General features: G+C 38.5%; 1 protein-coding gene across 1 annotated transcript in view; it reads left to right on the top strand.

Annotated features, from left to right (window-relative positions):
* The window catches only part of ngfra (nerve growth factor receptor a (TNFR superfamily, member 16)), a 47,422-nt gene extending 32,056 nt beyond the window's left edge, over positions 1-15,366 (top strand). Inside the window, exon 6 of the mRNA XM_058412419.1 lies at positions 11,073-15,366. Coding sequence (XP_058268402.1) covers positions 11,073-11,125 — 53 coding nt within the window. The 3' untranslated portion in view covers positions 11,126-15,366. The remainder of the gene's footprint in view (positions 1-11,072) is intronic.
* Positions 15,367-20,321: the final 4,955 nt, after the last annotated feature.

Raw genomic sequence — 20,321 nt, 5'->3', positions numbered from 1 at the left:
AAGGCACTGTAATCCATGACCATAGAAACAGAGCAGGAAATATATGAGAAATATTGACAGACAAATTTGAGAATAGCTACCTGATATCTATAAGTAGCTTGATAACTTCATCTCTCTTACTCAAAAGTTTAAGAATTACCAACACTGGGCTCCCAAGTTGTGCATTTGCTCTATCAGCTGTGTCCAGGGGTACATGTGGTCATGCTGGCTGGGAGGGATGGTGTAGTCTCTCTTTCTCGATGTGTCATGTGATGGAAAGACAGCTAGCGAGTGGGAAAAGGCATGTGGCCAAATTTGGGGAAAAAAAAGGATTAAGCAACATTGAAGGACAAAAAGAGTTTAATCAAACTGACGAGAGTGACGGCTGGTTAAAAAGAAAAACATTTCATGCCAATATCTAAACACCTCATTAACGTCTGGCACAGACGCCTTTTTCCTGGCTTTGTGTAGAGAGGAAGCTGAACTAAAGTGATATTGCGTGGAAATACTGAAGCAGAATCGTCTTCAAAATGTTTTCAAACAGCAATACTCTTTCCTGTGTCTCCTCTCTTTCACTCCTTCATTATTCAGTTTCTTCATCTTTCAATGCCTTCTTAGGCCATCTTTTATCCTGCTCTTAACCTCTCATTTAACACTTCTGTATGCCAAGCCCTCTCTCTGTCTTTCATCACCCAATCGTTTCTCTCCCTCTTCATTACACGGCCCTGAGAGGCTGCATGTGTACTTGGTCAGTCTACGGGAGGTTAAGGAGACCACAGGAAGGTTAGGAAACAGTCACAAGAACACACACACACGCCCATATGTCTCGGCACGAGCCACCTGACTTCGGAAGAACGGAAGAATCCAGGCAGAACTGTAATAACATTTAACTAGTAAATGCAGCAGTGACATGATGCGGCCTTGAGGTGCACCCACGCAGCACACACACGGTCATGGGCAACAGACAAAGCCATGCAAACAGAGTGAGCATGTTGATACTATCTATCAGAGTAGAGAGGAACATTTCAAGCATCACCCTTCTAGGCTGTGCAATAATGTGTAAACCCTGTCTCTACAGCCACAAGCGTGTTAATTACATGGACACAAACGTCACACAGTCCCTGAGTAGGAGTGGGCGAAATGACAAAAATGTTCTATCACGATACTTGTATACTTGTTTAACCTGGTTTCCAGTATCATGATATGCTAACAAACCTATGTGCAAGTAAAACAGTGCGTTTTCTATTTATAATCCACTAACTAATTTGCTGGATCTGCTGAAAATTTGTGTGAATCAATAATTGGCAATTAATTACACCATTGTCAAATAAACATATTTAGATTATGTAAAACTGATATGTTATGTTCACTTTAGGGCTAGAGGATGAGAAGCCTTTATTTGTCACATACACATCTTTTCTACGCATATCTCGGATTCTTAAGAAGTTGGGGTCGGAGCACAGGGTTGGCTAAGATATAGGGTATAAGGCATAAGGGCCAAGCTCAAGGGTCAGTGGCAGATTGGAGACGCTGGGGCTTGAGGCCCAACTGTCCGATCAGTAACCCAGAGCTTTAACCGCTGAGCCACCACTGCCCCTGATTTACAGAGAGGACGGAAAAATGTGAAAATGAAAACTAATCCACTCTCGCGGTGCTGTGATGTGGTCAGATGCAAAGATTATTTTCCTATAACATCATGGGTTGAAGTATATGTTATTCCAAATACAACTATTCAAATATTCTGTTTGTTAATAAAGAGTTTTCAGTCTTTATTAACAAACAGATATTACACTTTTTAAACGTTTCTAGTTAAATGTTAATCCTGGGGAATGACAATAAGGAAGACGCCAACACCTCTGCCATGAAGATTCTCCCGTGTCGGGAAACTATCCGACACCCGAAACTCTTTCCGTAAATGTCACAGGAACGTCTCTGAAACAGAAAGCCTCACCACATAAATGATTTCCCAGACGAGCTGTTACTGTAGAAACAATGATGTATTAGAATGAGCGCATCACCATAAAGCTATCATTTATGTTACTGCGGGAAATAATGTCCGAGTTGTGCTGTTATAAAAGATGAATTCACAGCTTCTGACCACATTTGAGAACTCAGCAGCACTGAGCTATAATGCACATTAATGCAGAGGAATACATGCTGAAACTCTTGTACTGTTGGTGTGAAAAGCACGGACAGGAATTAACCATTAATAAACCCGCTAAAGCAAAATGTGCCTTATAATGGAAGTCTAGCAACTTCCATATAACTTTTTGTTCTTTTCTCAGTACAGGGAAATGTGTTGAAATCTTACTCTGTGCTAATCACACGTAGCCTACAGATGTGGTGAATAAATATAGTTACAAAAATGCTGAAATATTTCTTTAAAGAAAGAGCCTGATCTGACCTTCCTGCTCTCCTGGCATTGTGTGTGTGTGTGTGTGTGCCAGTCGCTGTGGATAAAAGCACCTGATTAATGAATAAATAAAAAGCACTGATACGCGGTTACTTAAAGTAAATGCTTACCCAGGCCACTGGGAGTTTGAAAGGCAGAAAATCATTAAAGTATACAACGTGTCAGCACGGATATATACGCAATACACATGTGCAAGAGGACTGGTTGGCAGGCTTTCCATCTTTCAGCCTTACCCCTTGCCCTTATCTACACAATGGCCTACTCTGGCTAACAGTGACAGAGACGAGTGGTGCTGACAGCACTGACAAAGCTCTGATAAAGTAAGACAGAGTGGGTGGCTTTATTATCATGTTCGTTCTTTCCATAGTGTAATATTTAGAATAACAAGAAGAACCTGATGTAAATATGTTCTTTCAGTCTGTCAAGTGATTATGGAGGGAAACGAATGGGAAGACGGAAAGTTTTCGGGATCGAGATTTCCCATTCCCAAGAGGGCACATCAGTGCAGTCCAGTGCATGATGGGAGAGTGTGCTGGAGGATTCTGACCCATGAGAGTAGGCTCAAGTGGCTCATAAAAGAAAGAGAGAGAGACAGAGAGAGAGAGAGAGAGATTACAAACAGTAAATATAATATATAACGCTCTATACATTTATTATTAAAAATTTAGGGAGAGAGAGACAGAAAGAGACAGAGAAAGGGGATGGGGGTAGTGAGAGAGAGAGAGAGAGAGAGAGAGAGAGAGAGAGAGAAGAACCATAGTTTAATTTTAAATGTTCAGGATCTGGGACTACTTTTTATATCAGTATTTAAATAGCTGTCTAGACAGTGTCCATCTTTATGTCCACAGTTGTTTCTTGAATTCTGCATCCCTTTGTGTTCTTTTTTTAAATCTTCCTTTATATCTTGCTGTCGTCTTTGCAGTAAAGGTTTTAGCACAGAATCTCTGCAACAGAAGCTTTCTCTAAAAATGCACACACACACACACTACAAAAACTTCACATGGCCTTTTGGTTAAGCGCAGATGTACATTGCAGCGCCAGTTGTGTTGTAGTCAGGAAAGTACTAGAATTCTCTAATCTTATTACCAATCAATATGGATTGTGCAGTAGATTTATATTTATTATTATGCAACAGTTAAAGCTTGCTATAATGTCTTCTATAGTTTGTGCAACGTGTTTTGTAGTAGACTGTTCAATTGTCTTGCGCCACCTTTAGTGTTATGCCTACACAGTCCTGTTGTGTTTTTAATGTTTGGTTGCACTGGAAAGAGCAAAAGATTTTTGTTGTGCTGTAAGGTATCATGACAGTAACGTTAAACTGGAGTATATTCAAATCCTCAGATTTGATGGTTCTGACCTGCCTGGACAAGCCAATCAGGCTCTGCAACATTCACAGTTTGGTGGTCAGGCAGAAAAAGCAGAATTCTGCCTTAGTGTATGTCTTGGCTTGTTGGAGTTTTTCTTGAGAATAAGCTAAGGAAAAATTGCTTAATAATTGCTGCCTTACCTGTTTTTGTTTACAAACAGAAACTCTACTGACAATATCTTTAGGATATCAGCAGAAGTTTGAATCTAGACCCTGCCCCAGGCATCCAGTTTTTGAGAGTTGAACAAAATTGGCCTGGGATAGCATAACCTCACACTCTCACTCCTGTCAATCAATTCTGTTAGCTTGTATATGCAGAAGAGGGCAGATAATGCTTTCCTTTGAGTGAGTAGCTGTCCTGTAATGTAATATGAGCCACAGTTAGACAAGATTCATGTGTCTTGGAGGAAGCACATGCAAGGCTTGACCTTTCCTAGTTGGGTAGGACAATGCTAGCTGCTGGATAGGACAAAGCTAGATGTGTGATTGGACAAAGGTTCGTGTAAGCTAGGTGTGTGATTGGAAAAAGCTAGCTGCTAGATAGGACAAAGCTAGCTTCTAGATAGGAAAAAGCTAGGTGTGTGATAGGACAAAGTTAGGTGTGTGATTGGACAAAGCTAGTTGCTAGATAGGACAAAGCTAGGTGTGTGATAGGACAAAGTTAGGTGTGTGATTGGACAAAGCTAGTTGCTAGATAGGACAAAGCTAGGTGTGTGATAGGATAAAGTTAGGTGTGTGATTGGACAAAGCTAGTTGCTAGATAGGACAAAGCTAGGTGTGTGATAGGACAAAGCTAGGTGCTGGCTAGGACAAAGTTAGGCGTGTGATAGGACAAAGCTAGCTGCTAGATAGGACAAAACTAGGTGTGTGATAGGACAAGGCTAGCTGCTAGATAGGACAAAGCTAGGTGTGTGATAGGACAAAGCTAGGTGTGTGATAGGACAAAGCTAGGTGCTGGCTAGGACAAAGTTAGGCGTGTGATAGGACAAAGCTAGCTGCTAGATAGGACAAAACTAGGTGTGTGATAGGACAAAGCTAGGCATGTGATAGGACAAGGCTAGCTGCTAGATAGGACAAAGCTAGGTGTGTGATAGGACAAAGCTAGGTGCTGGCTAGGACAAAGCTAGGTGTGTGATAGGACAAAGCTAGCTGCTAGACAGGACAAAACTAGGTGTGTGATAGGACAAAGCTATGTGTGTGATTGGACAAAATTGGACTTGTACATGCAAAAAGATAAACAGTTGACAATAACAATAAACTACTTGGATTGACTGATAAAGCCATTTCAAAGCTAACAAGTCAGAGAAATTTACACAAGGTGAGGGCTATTATTACACAGCTAGGATATGAGCTCATGGGAAAACTCTACTAGTTCGCTAAGAAAAGCCCTGGCAGTCTCCAACTTTGATTCTCCGATTCTGTACCTAATCTACTCTCTTCAGATGAGATGGAAATTAAATCTATGGTGAAATTGAATTATCATTGATTGATTGGTATGTCTTGCTTGAGAGAAGAAAAAAACATGATGATTAAAAGAGAGCAGAACAGATGTGCTGAATATTCAGACAATTAAAAAAAAAAAAAAAAAATCAAAAAGAACTTTTGTGTTCATGGAGTCTGATCACAGATGCCCACAGCACCGCCTCCACTCCAATCAAATATTTAACTAGCCTAAAGTAGCACTGTGGTATGTAAAGTAACCACTCCAGTAATAAAACCGTCATAAAGAATTTCATTATAACAGCTTTGAAGTTGATATGAGACATGAGATTGTGAGATTAATGTCTCTATTTATGGTAGATTTTATTGCCTCTGAAAAGTAATAATTTTTGGCTTCCACTGCAATTTCCTTATTTTCTCAGGTCTAAACATGTTCTGAGCTAATCATTACTTATCTTGGGGAAGTCAGTAAGTATACCCAAGTTGCCCTGACATTTCCTCAGTTGTCTCAGCCAGTATTTTTACCCAGCGGTTTGTTTGCCTTATTGGCTCATTAGCAGGTGTGTGGTGATGGATTGCAGTACTAACTACAGCCTGCCCGCTCTCCTGGGGGCGACTTCAAATTTGCTGCAACACCAGTGTTTAATGGCTGCTAATTAGAATGACCAAAAAAGGCTTGTGCTGCTATATCAGAAGCCTCTAATGCACGTTCTGTTATTGTATGTTGTGTATGGGCAACTCATTAACGGACGTCAAAAAAATCCAATAAATTAGCAAAAATAACATTTCCTTCTAACCCTTGAATGAGGTCATGATCTTTTTTTTTTTTTTAACTCTCCTTTATTTCAGCATCACTCTGTGGTGTCAGCGTGGATCTAGATGAATTAGGTTTTAGGAAGCTGAAGTACTAAAGTGTATCTGTATCTAATTAAAAAAAAAGGCTTGGTTTGTATCCCTCACTCTGAAGTAAGTTGCCATGTCCACAAATGTCCTAAAAAATCTTATAATGTTGTTTTATATGTATTAATTATTAATTATAGTGGACACACATGCAAGCTTTGTTCATTATTTCATAAATGAATTATTATATAATTATAAATGTATTATACTGTGAGTCAGAGAATTGGTCTATTTTTTTTTTTTTGTTTGTTTCCCATAGCAATTTTTTTAATATACGACCACTTCTACTTTAATAAAACAATGCAATTTTATGACCTTGGCAAAAGAACTACTTCAGATTGTTGCATGTTTTTAATTTTTGGCTTTTTATTAGTTTTGTTTTATTGACTATTAGTCTGGTTTAGGCTCTGATTAGTCACAGCTATTAGGCTGCATTTGTTACTCAGACCTGGCAGTCTGAAGACCATTTTAGTCTCTCTCATCAGCTATGCAGTGCTTTCTTACATTTTTAACAAACCCGGTAGCTACTGTAGCCAAAAGCAAGTCTTAACTGTATAGATATAGATATAAACGTATAGTACTAATACGGTATATTATATTACAATATTCACATTAATGGGACACTTAAAGCTTTTCCAAGAAAATCAAATCCATCTAGTAAGACTCCAGTGCTATATTAATTTTTATTAATATAGAATAAATGGCTGTTTCATATATTTCAGTGTAACAGAAAAATACCCCTGGTATCACCCACTGCTTGGTAGTTAAAGCTAGCAAGATTGATATTCGGCCAGCTAGACACCTCACATATACACATTTTAATGATGGGACGCAATCAGTCAGTCAGTCAGCAAGAGAAAATGCCCACATGTAGTATGGTCCACTTGGCAGTCTGGTGAAAGAGCTTGCTGAATTTACTTAATTCAATGGTGTACATCAGTTCCATATGAATGAATTGTGTTACATTAGGATTAATATTGTTTTCATACTAAGCCGGGTCACTGGGGTAGCAACATTTATCACTGCACTACTCTATCACATTTGCTTTAATCATGATTGTTAAATGCCGTAGTCATTTACTGGATCATGTTAATACTATGCAAATTGATCAAACTTATTCTACATGATTCAAACTAGTAATTAGAAACTTAAACTTAACTTTAAATTATATTAATACAAGCAATAAATCAATAATGAGAAACTTACTGTTTTAATGAAAACGTTACTAGAATAATTAATGTGTTGTGTCATGGTAGATAATGTGTTACTGTAGTACTAATTGCTATAGGTAGAAAAATGATGCTATTATCATGGCAAGGTCTTGTATTGAGCAATGCATCTACTTTATTATTATTATTATTATTATTATTATTATTTACCATACCTTAGAATTAATTGGGAAAATGGTTCATTTTATACCCTTTTAACCGGTACATCTGTTGCCTAGGATACCATAGCTGAAATTGTGAGCAAATACACAGAAATGTCCTTTCCCATTCGTAGTCCTTTAACTCTGGCAGTGCAGGTTGTATCTATTTTAAAACAAATACAACAGCTGAATGAAAGATTGCACGTTTTGGGCTGCAATTTTCATGAGTCACAGGTCAGAGGTTAGAACCACTGATCTATGGTTCAGCCCAGATAATGACAACAGTGATTATAGGTAACACTGGGCATTGGATTCCAAATCAATATCAGTTTCAAATAGTATTTTGCTAAACACCTTCTGGCTGTCCACATATACACGAAGCACTACCATGACAGAATCAAGATGCAGAAAGACTCCATGCTGTCTGATGTAGACTCAGACTGGGAGAGATTTCCCTCAGGAAAACTTTACCATCCCACTTCAGCCTTGCTCAACAAGATCAACAGTAATCACTCTTCCTGCCTCCCTCTCTCTCTCCCTCTCTCTCTCTCTCTCTCTCTCTCTCTCTCTCTCTCTCTCTCCTACTTCCCTCCATCCTCTGCAGCTCTATCTGACCCATGGGGAATAGGGGCGATGGATGAATGGATGACAGACAGAGGAATGGGTTGTTTAAATTTTTAACCGTTCCATCTAGTGCTCTCCTTCTTTGTGTCTCTTATATGCCCCACAAACCATTTTATTTCTGTCTCCATCTCTCTTTATGTCCATTTTTCCCCCTTTCTTTTCTTATTGACAATTGCAGCACCATTTTCAGCATCAATAAGTCCCCCAACCTCTTTAATGTGGCCATTACTCTTCTGCTCTCTTTCCAAATCATTTACAGCTTTGTTGTTCTTTCTAGTCGGACATTAATGTGTAAACAGGGATAAAAACAGCCCCAGACCACTAAAGATGTACAATAGAGCACTAAGTTTCATAGACAGACATTAGACAAATGCTCTCTTAGCTGTAATACAATGTAAGCGTTTTGTGTTCTCTTCAATGGGTGATAAATCTACCATAAAGAGACCCATAAACTGCATTAGTTCCTAATGGGGTCTTGCACAAACTGGTCAAAAGACATAGCAGAAGATCAGAGATGCCTGCTATCTGTTGTTCCAACAACATTTATCATTCTAGAAAATTAAAATCCTGAGTTGTGGATGATTTTGGTTTTGTATTTGGATATGTATCCAGTGATCCTAATTATTCACAATGAATATATAGATAATGTGTTTAGCATGTATATAAATACAGAAATAAATTGAGGGATATTTCCCTCAATCCCCCCCCCACACACACACAGACACCCAACCCCTGAAAGATTGCCTGAATGCTTCACAGGACATCATGTTAAGACTAGAGATATGCATTAGAGCTTGGATCCTGCCGGCTACCACATAAAAGTTGCATGGAATGTGAACATGTGGCAATATGTGATGCATTTACATCATCCTCAGTTTCTACTTGATCGTAATGGGGGCAATGCTTTTGGTGATGAGGCATAGTATTTGCATCCGTAACAAAAGGCAAGTTGAAAGCTATGATCCATGGTGTTCTCTTCTCTCATGGAACGATGTTTTTGAGTCTGGCTAGTGTCTATATTTTCAGTCTATCAAGTAATAGAGTGAAAATATAGATAAATGTGAGGTGACGGACTTTTGTACTGCATTATATTTTGATTCTGGAAATTTTAGCTTTCATTGGAGCTAATTAACTTTTCTAGTAAACTAAAGCTTCTTCAAACAACAGACTGCATCCTTCCTTTATGTGCATAGTGGCACGATTTGGAAAAGATTTGTACACAACCCAGCATCATCATGAGGTGCTTTGTGTTACAGAAAGAAATATGAACCGATTGAAGTGTACTTTGTTTAAACAAGCATCAAATGAAAAAGAAATTCAGAAGCCAATAAGCAGTAGAGTTTCTTTCCCCTTTTCTTTCAGCTTGATCAGTGAAGTAAAGAGTAAAAAGTTACACCAATAGCTTCACAATGTGCTTGTCTGCCAGGCAACTGTGAATGAAAAAGTGATACTAGCCGGGCTAGTGATTTTTCTAAAAAGGACACTAAGAGAGAAAATGCCTTTATGAACTTCCCAGAGACTCAAACAAGTTACACAAGTCTTAATGCACCAGACATTTCAACCTTCCCAGTTGTAATGCATCAGCCATTTGAAGCCACAAAGCAAGAAAAACCTCAAAACAGGATATGCTACATTTGCATTGAACAAACTAGCTGGACAGACTGCGGTTGATGCACATTCTGAGCTGCACAGGCAAACTGAGAAAGAGCACTTGCTTCTCACATTAGGGAAAAAGATGCAGTGGAGAGATACTTATGATGTCACCCACCGACAGGCCAAAAAAAAAAGAAAAGGGATAAATAAACAGGAGTTGTAGGGCTAAACGCTGTTGTACCATTGCATCGGCATGGCGCGTCCGCGATTCAGACACAAAAATGGAACCAAGGAATTCAAAGAGCGCTCTCTGCATTCTGAAATCGTTTCCATGGCGCCCCACAATCGACAGCAGATTGAAGGGTTTAGTGGGAAAATGGGGCATTTGTGTGTTGCACTGAATGTAGTAATGATTGCAGTTAAATAGTATGGGGGAGGGTGGAGGGGCCAGGGTGAGCATCCAGCTCAACAGAGCCCCCATTAGGTGAAAGCTGAATAGACTGTTAAGATTAAAATCATGTGGTATTCTTCTAAGGCTCTCTCATTTAAACACAACTTGAAATCATACTTGTTATTGTATGTCATCGGTATTTGCCAGGATTGATCACAGAACTGTAAATACAATATCCACCTATAAACAGCTTCGGAGTTTTGACCATCACCATGTACTTGTGAGTGTGGAAGAAACAATATCAACCTGTAAGGCCAGTCCTTCACACAGGGTTGCCAGGATTGTGGGTTTTACTTTTTTGTGGGTGGAAAAAGCAAGGCTGTGGGTGGCAATTTTTTTGACTGGATTATAAGTTGGTTGTGTCACCAAAATGTTGTTTAAAATCAAATAAAATATGAATAAATTCATTTGCTTTGCTTTAATTCAAAATGTGAATGAAATCTATTCATGTTACCTAGTCCTTCCCTAAACCCATTTCTGCTGTAAGCTATATTGAAAGTTTAATAAAGGTCCCTTAAAATGTCTCTGTAGATCAGAGGGATCTCCTATCAGAGAGTTCAGAGGAGAACTTCTACAGAATGTTAGAAACCATTAATTATACAAACTCTGTAAAGAATAATTATGTTTTCCTTAGAGAGTAGTATTCAGTCTAACTGTATGTTTTGTGGAAATCCATCTTTTTAACACAAACCCCAGTGAATAAACCAACACTTATTTTCACATTATGAAGAAAAAAATGGATGTATACAAAAACGGTCTGATGTGTAATTTCATGTGGTATGATGTGGAAGCTAGGCTTCAAAACCATGAATCTCTGAATTATGATAATGGTATAAAAGTGATGTTTGTATAACACAACAAAGTATAACAAGATTACAGAACCTTTCATCTTTGTCAAAAACAAAAACAAACTCTTTCTTTCTCACTCTTTTCCCAGTGGTGAGGATGGATGTGGGAGCTCAGTCGGATTCTCAGCCATCACAGGCATGAAGGCAGCAGCTGAAGGAGGTGACACCATCAAGCAGATGAAGGAGAAGAAGTTCCAGTGAGAGCAAAAGTGGTGGGAGGAGCGAGGAGAAAAGTGGCATGGTGGTTGTTCTGGTGGTCATGAGCTAACTGTGGCCACCAACTCCTATTAAACCCAGTTTGGACATTTCCCTGATGCACTGGGTCCTGTGGGCTTGAAGAACTTCAGCAATCAGATGTTTTGGGCCATAATCTTCACTTCTACAGAAACTTTCTCATATTATCCACATGCTCCATGGTCAAAACCCAGGCTGAAACCCAGTTCAGAACATACCAGCAGCAGTCATCTGTAATGACACTTTGATCTAAATTGGGCTTCATATAGCACTGGCATCTAACACAACATCTCATTTAACATCACCAACCAAATCTAAATGGCCTTATAGCATTTTCCAATGTATTATAACTGATGTATTCTCCAAAATATATGTGTGTAAACCATGCATTTGTTCCCCTAACAAACTAATCCATAAGGTAGTCCACTTGCACCAAATGAAGATCACCAACCCAAGCAAAGCCACTTCATGTTTTAAAGACACTCTTAGAGCTAAGAAATGCGGTCTGTTTTTCAGACTGACCTGTTGCCTCCTGCTCCTGATGATCTGATCCCACCAAACTCTCAGATGAATAAGAGATCCAGCTCTGGACCTATAGGCCGTATATGGACTCCACAAGAATGCCTCAATCGCACTAACCTCCTACGCTTTGTTTTTGTTCTTAATATTCTTTATTCCTACCCCTGCCTAAAAATAGGATTAAAGCATTAGTCTTTGAGATGTTGGTCAGATTCCTTCCTTCAAAGTAGTGTACAGAGATTTGAAAGGTTGCCCTTTAAGTCCAGGCCTGTTAGTGGTGCTGTTTTCACCCCTAATGGTGGTTTGTGAAGTGAAGCTAATTCTGTATCAGCGAGTGTAGGCGACATCTTGAAAAGGTGACATTTACTGACCTTTACGTTTGTAATGACTCACATCTATACTTAGCACGCCCTCTCTCTCTCTCTCTCTCTCTCTCTCTCACACTTTATAAAGCAACTATGTTTTTCTGATATACCCACATACAATCTCCGTTTCCTCCACACATCCATACTTTAAGTGCATTGTATTCCCTCTGCTATTACCTCACTTCCACCCAGATTTATGTTACAGTGCTGAGTTGTATGGTTCTCGTTTCACAGAGAGCAAACTATAGCAGGTCAGTGGGATGCAATTCTGCAATTCTCCACAGCAGAGGGAGTCAGCTTAATACATTACCTTCTCCTTTCATACACATACAGATCACCAGTGTAATTCCCAGACTCAATATTCAATGATTCATCTTCAGACTTTTCACCATTTACCTCTCTCAGTTTCACCCCAAGGCTGACTAACCCAGCTTTGAGAACCATGGGTAAATGATTCATGCCGTGGTTGGTGAGTGGGCCACATGTGGTAAACTGGGGTCCATTAGATGCTCTAATGTGGTTGCGCTCAGAGCCAACTCAGCATCTTTGGACTATGAGTGGTTATGACTGGCTGTAAGTGCTGTATCACTGGGCTAGTGGTAATGCCGTTAAAACAGTGGGTCTAACCAGCATCCTTAAAGGTTCTTGAGTTTGTCCCTTTTGGGGCCACTAACATTTTCTAAATTGAATAACAGAAGGTTTCTCTCGAGAAAACCGTAGTGTTATCCTATCAGACTAACTGTCTTATTGGCGGATTGGTTTTAGGCAAAAATCTACTAGCTAATCACAGCAAAGAAAGTGAGAACAGTGCAAACGAGGAATTCGTTATAGTACCTCTGGGGAAAAAAACTAACATGGCAACAAAGTTCCCTGTCTTCTTTAGGTGTACTGACAACTCGTTGCTTCATGTTTTGGATTTGAGTATAGTGCCACCTATGTGTGGATGTCCCAAACTAGCTAACTGAATTTCATGTGTATTTCAACGATAGCTTAGCGGTCTATGGGTGAGTGAGCGTTTAAAAATGTCTACTATCAAATCACTTCAAGGTGACCTGGTGGTGCACCAAGAAGTTACAAGATAGGAAGAGTTCAGCAATCTAGAATGCGTAGTGTGAATGTGGGCAAACACTCACATACCATCCATGCACCACAACACAGCAACCAAAACCAACCAATTTCATCTGCTTCTTTTTCCCAAGGTTTACATCCTTCCTTCATTAATCTAATGAGCGGTAGTGGCATAGAAATGCATTGAGTACACACACACACATCTAGTTTTACTGTGTTTGCTGCATGGCTTTGTAGTTTACTCCACAATCCAGAATGGGAGCTTGTAATCTAGCGCATCACTCTCAGGTCACTGGGCACAAACTGAGGAATGGTGGCGGGATTCAAACTGCAATAAATAACCACTATAGTATTGATCAAACTTTGTTTAACGAGCACAGTATTGACACTTTTTTCTATTTTACTCAGGCTTATCTAATGTAAATAGCTGACAATAAAAGTACTGCATACTGAAACAACTGTACATTTACTTATTTCTGTAGCATTGGGCTTGGAACAGCCGAAAGAAGCCCTCATAGGCGGATGTTAGTTTGACAGAACCTGGTGTGTACCATTGCCTTATTGCTTTGCTCCTTTGTTTCGCTTCACTTGGCTAATAATACTAGCTTCGGCTTAGCGTGATAAGCTGAAGTCGGTATTCACCTCCTGTCTGGCAGAGCAATAGAGAGTCTGTACTTGCGCATTATAGTTCAGAGCCGTCCTCCTCACTCAGCTGGGTGCTTTCCATTAAATCATTCTATGGAGCGTATCATTGGCCTCTGCAGCTAGCCGCTGTGTTGGAGTTTAATGCGTTTTATGGCTCCATCGCCTCACTCGTGGAGCTCTACTCCACCGTTTTGCTGAAAGCACTTACAGGTGAAAAGGGAAGACAAGTTGCTTTATTGTTTTTTGTTTTTTTTCCTCTCTTCATTGCCTTCTCTGTGAACACATACAGCAGCCGAGGACAGCTGTCATCTTTTGTGTGACCAGAGAAATGAAAGAGAAGCTCTCAGTTTTACAGGACATGATGTTCTGTCGGTTTAGTTTTCAGAGTACTGATATTTTCATACCATTTAAAAAGTGATCGAGTGGATTAGAAAGTGTTCCTCGTATTATAGTATAGTAAAGAGACGTTAACGTGGATTTTCCTCTGTGAGCTGCTTTGACGGCACAACGAAGCACTTCTATATTCAACATCTCAGCGTACCTTCTTCACTCAGTAACCAGCTTTTACTTCCATTTATCACCCCAAGGATGAGTAGAGAATGTACAAAAGCCTAGTGATTAATATTCATATGCAAAATGTGTTGCGCTAGCTAACTTTGTCTTATCTTGTGTTCAGTTCTATTTTTATCCAGTGCTGTTTTTTTTATAGAAAACATGGTTTTGTTTTTCTTGATAGAATTACCTTTTCAGAGCAGAATTTTATAAAGACAGTTTACTTTTGTAGCACTTAAACTGATTGAATTAGTACACTCAAAGAGTATCCAGCACCACAAAGTGCCTGTGGACTTCGTCAGGTGTCTTTGAGCTACATTCATAAAATTCAATTTTGCATCGCTTTGCTCTGTTTTTTTTCTTTATGTCTGTATGAAATGTAAGTTTTATGTATGCTTTCTATATTTTATTGGGTCTTTAGTCAAGAGAAAGATGGTCATGAAGGCTACAGGACATTACATCATTATCCAAATGACCTCCAGGTTATGGTTTAACAGAAGTGGGCTTGAACATTCACAAGCTACACATGCTATATATGCTTCGGATCATAAAGTAAAACGCAGAATCTATCATCTACTGTCATGTTCTGTCATCATGTGTTGTTATAATTATTGTTACCATTCTATGCATTTACAGGATAATACAACATCAACTTAACAAAGAAATCTTGACCATAGGTACTGCATATGTGTGAGTTTGTGTTTGGCAAGCCAAAACTGTGGACACATCCTTTAAAACCCTTACTTTTAGATGGACACAGAGACACTCATAAGAGGCCATATGCTTAGATGAAGATGTCAAGAGTGATTCTCAAGCAGGAATTCACTCTATCAGTCCCTGCTTCCCTAGTGGGGATGAATGTTAATTGTACTTAGCCCATATTCTCCAATGCATTGTGTAAATGTGACAAATTTCATATAGTTGTTATGACAGTACACTTATGTAAATGACAAATGAAACAAATTAGTTATGTAATAGAATAAAACCAAATATGATTGCTCCTGTCTCGTCTGAGTCTTCTTCTTCTTCTACTTCTTTTACTCAGTAAAACTATAACAATGTTTGGTCATGCATTTAGGCTGAATAAAAACATTTTGCTACATGTTCAATCAACATTAGACTGTAATGTTTAATGATAACTTTGGAACTACGCAGATTTATAAGTAGTTCAAAAGTTCTGATTGACTAAATGCAGTTGTAGAAAGCACATTATTTATAATCATACACCGGTGCCACCCAGATGAGGATTGGTTCCTTTTTGAGTCTGGTTCCTCTCAAGATTTCTTCCTCATATTGTATCAGGGAGGTTTTATACAAAATGTTTATATTAATTTTTATATAATAAACTTTCATCTATCTCTAAAGCTGCTTTGAGACAAATGCCCTAAATTTAAAACAAGTCACTGTTTATACAGAAAACATTCATCACATTCCTATGTTCCTATGCACACATACACAGTCCAAGCCATGAATATTATCACAATTTATTCATTTTTGTTCTAAAAGTACTGATATATACTATATAGTCTTTTTAATGTCAAGCTTTTTACATCCTACAAGTGAACCGCCCCTTTGAATGTGCATATTAGCACAATATGATATGTCCCCAAGAGATTCAACACAGAACCCGGCAACAGAGGATTCCCTATCAAAGAACTTTCGAATATAATCAATACCATAAAAGTTTCAATAAGCCAAAACCCCTGTCCAACATGAAAAGCAGAAACATTACATGAAACTTAGCAACTCCAAAGGTCCCAGGGGAAACGAACTAATATATACAACATTTCAATTAGAAGCTTAGACCTAAGCATGCTTATCTAACATACCTTGTTTGTATGCTAAACTAAGAACCCTTAGCTATATGATGATTCAAGTAGAAGCTAAGAATCCTTAACTAACCAAAGCTTCTGGTAGAAACCAAGAACTTTCCTGATGATACAAGTAGGAACCTGCATCTATCCAAATTTTCAAGTAGAATCCAGGATCTCTTATCTATCCAAAGTTTCTAAAAGAAACTAAGGACTCTAATCTATCCTCATTTCCATACAAAACTAATAAAACTAATCTATCCAATGTTTCAGGCTAATTATAAGAACCCTTAACCAACCAAAGTTGCAAGCAGAAGCTATGAACACTTAACTAACCAAAGATTCAGGTAGAAACTAGGCATTCAATGTTGCAAGCACAATATAAGGATCCAAATTTCCAAAATTAAAAGTAGAAATTAAAAACCATTTTTATTCAACTAAGTAGAAGATTAGAACCATTAAATGTCCAAAGTTTCAAGCAGAGGCTAAGAATCCTTAGTAGTAGACATTAATTACACTTAACACATGTAAAGTTTCAACTAAAATCTAAGCACAGTGGGTTTTTTTTTCTCTTAACTATTTATTAATCCAGGTGGAAGTTAACAACTCTTAACTAGCCCAATAAATATATTTTAATTAAGATCTCTTCACTATTTAAACCTCTGAAAAGAAACTATCCCTATTCTGAGCAACAGCTAAGAATCTTTAGCTATTCAAGGTTCCAAGTAAAACATGAGAATTAAAAAAAATAAAAAATAAAATAAAATAAAAAATCTCAACAGAAGATATTTACTTTATGATTCCAAACAAACCCTTAACTACCCCAAAACCCTTGAGGAACCATGCAGTACTGTGTAGAAATGCTGCTTAAACAAGTAGATAGATTTTTTTTCTCTAAACACTGGATAAGGCACGAAGTAAAAATTCTTCAGACATCATCAGAGCATAAAACCCCACACAATATGTGGAAAACCAGTATTGCTGACACCAACTATCCACAAACCGTTAACTTTTATAGTAAATAAACATTGTCCATGAGGGAAAGCTATTGGCAATTCAGTTCCTACTTGGTATTGCTGTAGTGTGTGAGAAGCGTGGGAAACAGGGACTGGATGAGGACCAACATCCCACTCTGAGACTAAGGGCTTTTCAACAGAAAGGAGCACTACCATGAAAATATTCTTGTAATATCACCTTCCAAATTCAATTCTCAGCCACTGTACGCTAATGCAAATATGGTGTAAGTTTTTCCCGCTTAAAAGAATATGGGCTGTGGTTCAAATTCCTCACTTTAAAATCCAGGGCGTTCTGAAAAGCACCAAGCATAGAAAAGTTTAGAAAAGCCTCTGAAAGATTTTACAAGTTTGAAATGGTTTTAACGACTTGAAAGCACATCAATTGATCAGTGGGAACCTAATATTTATTTCGGCCTGTGTCAATCCAATTAAAGAAGAAGAAAAACGAGAACAGAATGGTGGTCTTGAACTGATGTGTCATGACTGAGTGAAAATCACTATGAAAATGACTAGCCAACAAGTTTATAGCCCGTTAATTGCCAAACCTCAGGTTCTCCTTAGGGAATATAAGAACTGTTTTCAATTCGTTCAGGAACATCAGTGTAGGTAGAGAGAGGAAGACCACATAGTAGTACTGGGTAAAGTATTTGCCAAACCACACAGCAAAACACATCCATATGCTTCATTAAAGCTTGGCCCCTGACCCACTGCAATCCATGCACCACTTAGCTTCTCATAGATCTGCCCAATAAAATGCACTTTTATTACATATGCATTTAAAAAGAAAGGCACCTATTTCACCAAGAGCTCTAAAAAGAAAAAGGAGAATCATAAGTGCCTTGGCTGTGAGAAGGTAAAGAATCCTCTACACGCCCAGTGCAACTATTACCGTCTCCTGATCTCCCAAGTATAAGTGTTTCATTTAGACCTAGCTTAGACACACACACAGTCTCTCTCTCTCTCTCTCTCTCTCTCTCTCTCTCTCTCTTAAGGCAAGTGCTGTCCTGAAAGTTTAGGAAAAATACACTCAGATCCAGATGTGGATCATTCGGGTGGCACACAAAAGATAAGCTGTCACAGCCTGTGCCTTCAATTAAATTAACCAGTCAAACTAAACGCCACGGTAAAATGGAGTTGCTAATCAAATAATAAGCCCTTCACCAATTTAATCAGCCGAAACAGTGCAACAGTGGGTGGTGGGGGAGATGGGAAGGATATCAAGAAGTCATCAAAGGGGTCATTTCTGGTGTTGAAACTAAACCTTAATGGCTAAATGATGGTGCGGCTAAAGCTGTGCACATGCATATGATTACCGAAAAACACACAAACACCCCCCAAACAAGCGGAGAAACCCATGTGTTTTTCGAGCTATACTTTATCTACCACATGGAAAAAGTATGTGTAATTACCACATACAAGAACCTGGTAATTCCAGTCTCACAAGGAATAAATAAATTGAGGAATAAATTAAGCTCTAAAATCTGCAGCAGTGGGTAGTGCTGGTGCCTTACAGCTCTAATATCTCCAGTTTAATCCTGAGCTCGGCTCTCGCTGGCTGTGTGGGTTTCCTATGGGACGTCTGGCTTCCTCATGCCAATAGATGCATTGGCTATACTAATTGCCACTACGTGTTAATGAATGTGTGAATATGTGTGTGCAAGGTGCCCTGGGATCCAGGATGTATAATGTCTGGTGTTCCTGGGATTGGCTCCAGATGCATTCTGGCTCCAACCAGGATCAAGTGCTGATGAATGAATGAATCTGGATTGGCCATATTTTTAAGCAATTGGACCCCTTTAACATAGTACGCAAATTCCAAAGTAACTGCTTCAGATTCAACTATGTTTAATTATGCAAATAAATATCTTAAAACAATACAGTACAACCTTTGGTAAGTCTTTCTGCTAGAACTTTATTGTTAGAGTGTAACATTAATTGACAAAGTTCAGCAACTGCACTTAGACTTCCATTATAAGTTGCAGGTGGTAGAGAATGGATTTTCCATTCTTTTCTCAGTATGGGAAAATGTGTTGAGAACGCGTTATTTTTTTTTCCTATGGTAATCACATCTACGCTGCAAATGCAGCAGATAGCGATTAGGTTGGAAAATACTGACGCATTCCCTTAAGAGAGGTAGTGAAATGTTTTTGGCTTTACATTGATGAACTCCTTGCTCAGTGCCAGAAACAAAAATTCATATGCTTACAATTTCTACTATAGTGTAGTAAAACTAAAGCTAAAATTCATTCTAATTCAATTCTAAAAGTCACTGATAGGAAATTTATCACTGATTCATTTATTGACTTCTGTTCTGTTGGCTAAATGTTACATATATCCATTAGGTCATTTCAACATGTTTTAGCAGCGATGGTGCAGGAGCATTACAATCTGCACTACTGAGTTAATTAGCCTTTTGTCAGGTTCATTACGGCCTCTAGCGTTGCACCAATGATGACATTCACTGTGATAAAATCGCACTTAGTTAACAAGATTTTGGGGGATGAGTTAGCTTAGTGTTTAAGGTGTTGGGATACTGATCGAACGGTTGTGAGCTCAAATCCCACGTCCACCAAGCTGCCACTGTTAGGACCCTGAGCAAGGTCCTTAACCCTCAATTGCTCAGATGTATAAATAATAAGATAAATTGTAAGTTGATCTGGATTAGTGCATTTGCCATAAATGTAAGATTTTAGACATCTTTAAGCAGACTTGACTTTACCACCATGTTTATTAACCTGGACCATCCACACATGAACCTGGACAATCCACACATGAAGAATAATGAAGACCTAGCAAAAGATTTTTTTGGGAAGAATACACATTAAATGTGTGATATACTTTGTATTCAGAACTGGGATTATAACCTCTTGATTATTAATGTTCACTGACTATACAGAGACAGAGCATGAAGTACCAATGCAATTAAAGCACCGACTACTATATTATTTATCTCAAGAAAAAATATGCAAAGTGCTTTCAAAATGAAGTGAAAAATCCTTATGACCATGGATTACGTCATGATAGGATATTAATCTCATTAAGATAGAAAAAAAATGCAAGATTTGTGAGTAGTGTGTAGTGCAGGATGTGCAGGATTCTTTATTAAGGTTAGCAGATTAATGACTACA

This window comes from Hemibagrus wyckioides, linkage group LG02 (assembly GCF_019097595.1).
Source record: "Hemibagrus wyckioides isolate EC202008001 linkage group LG02, SWU_Hwy_1.0, whole genome shotgun sequence".
In the NCBI taxonomy this organism is placed as follows: domain Eukaryota; kingdom Metazoa; phylum Chordata; class Actinopteri; order Siluriformes; family Bagridae; genus Hemibagrus; species Hemibagrus wyckioides.
This window is presented reverse-complemented; position numbering and strand designations above follow the sequence as displayed.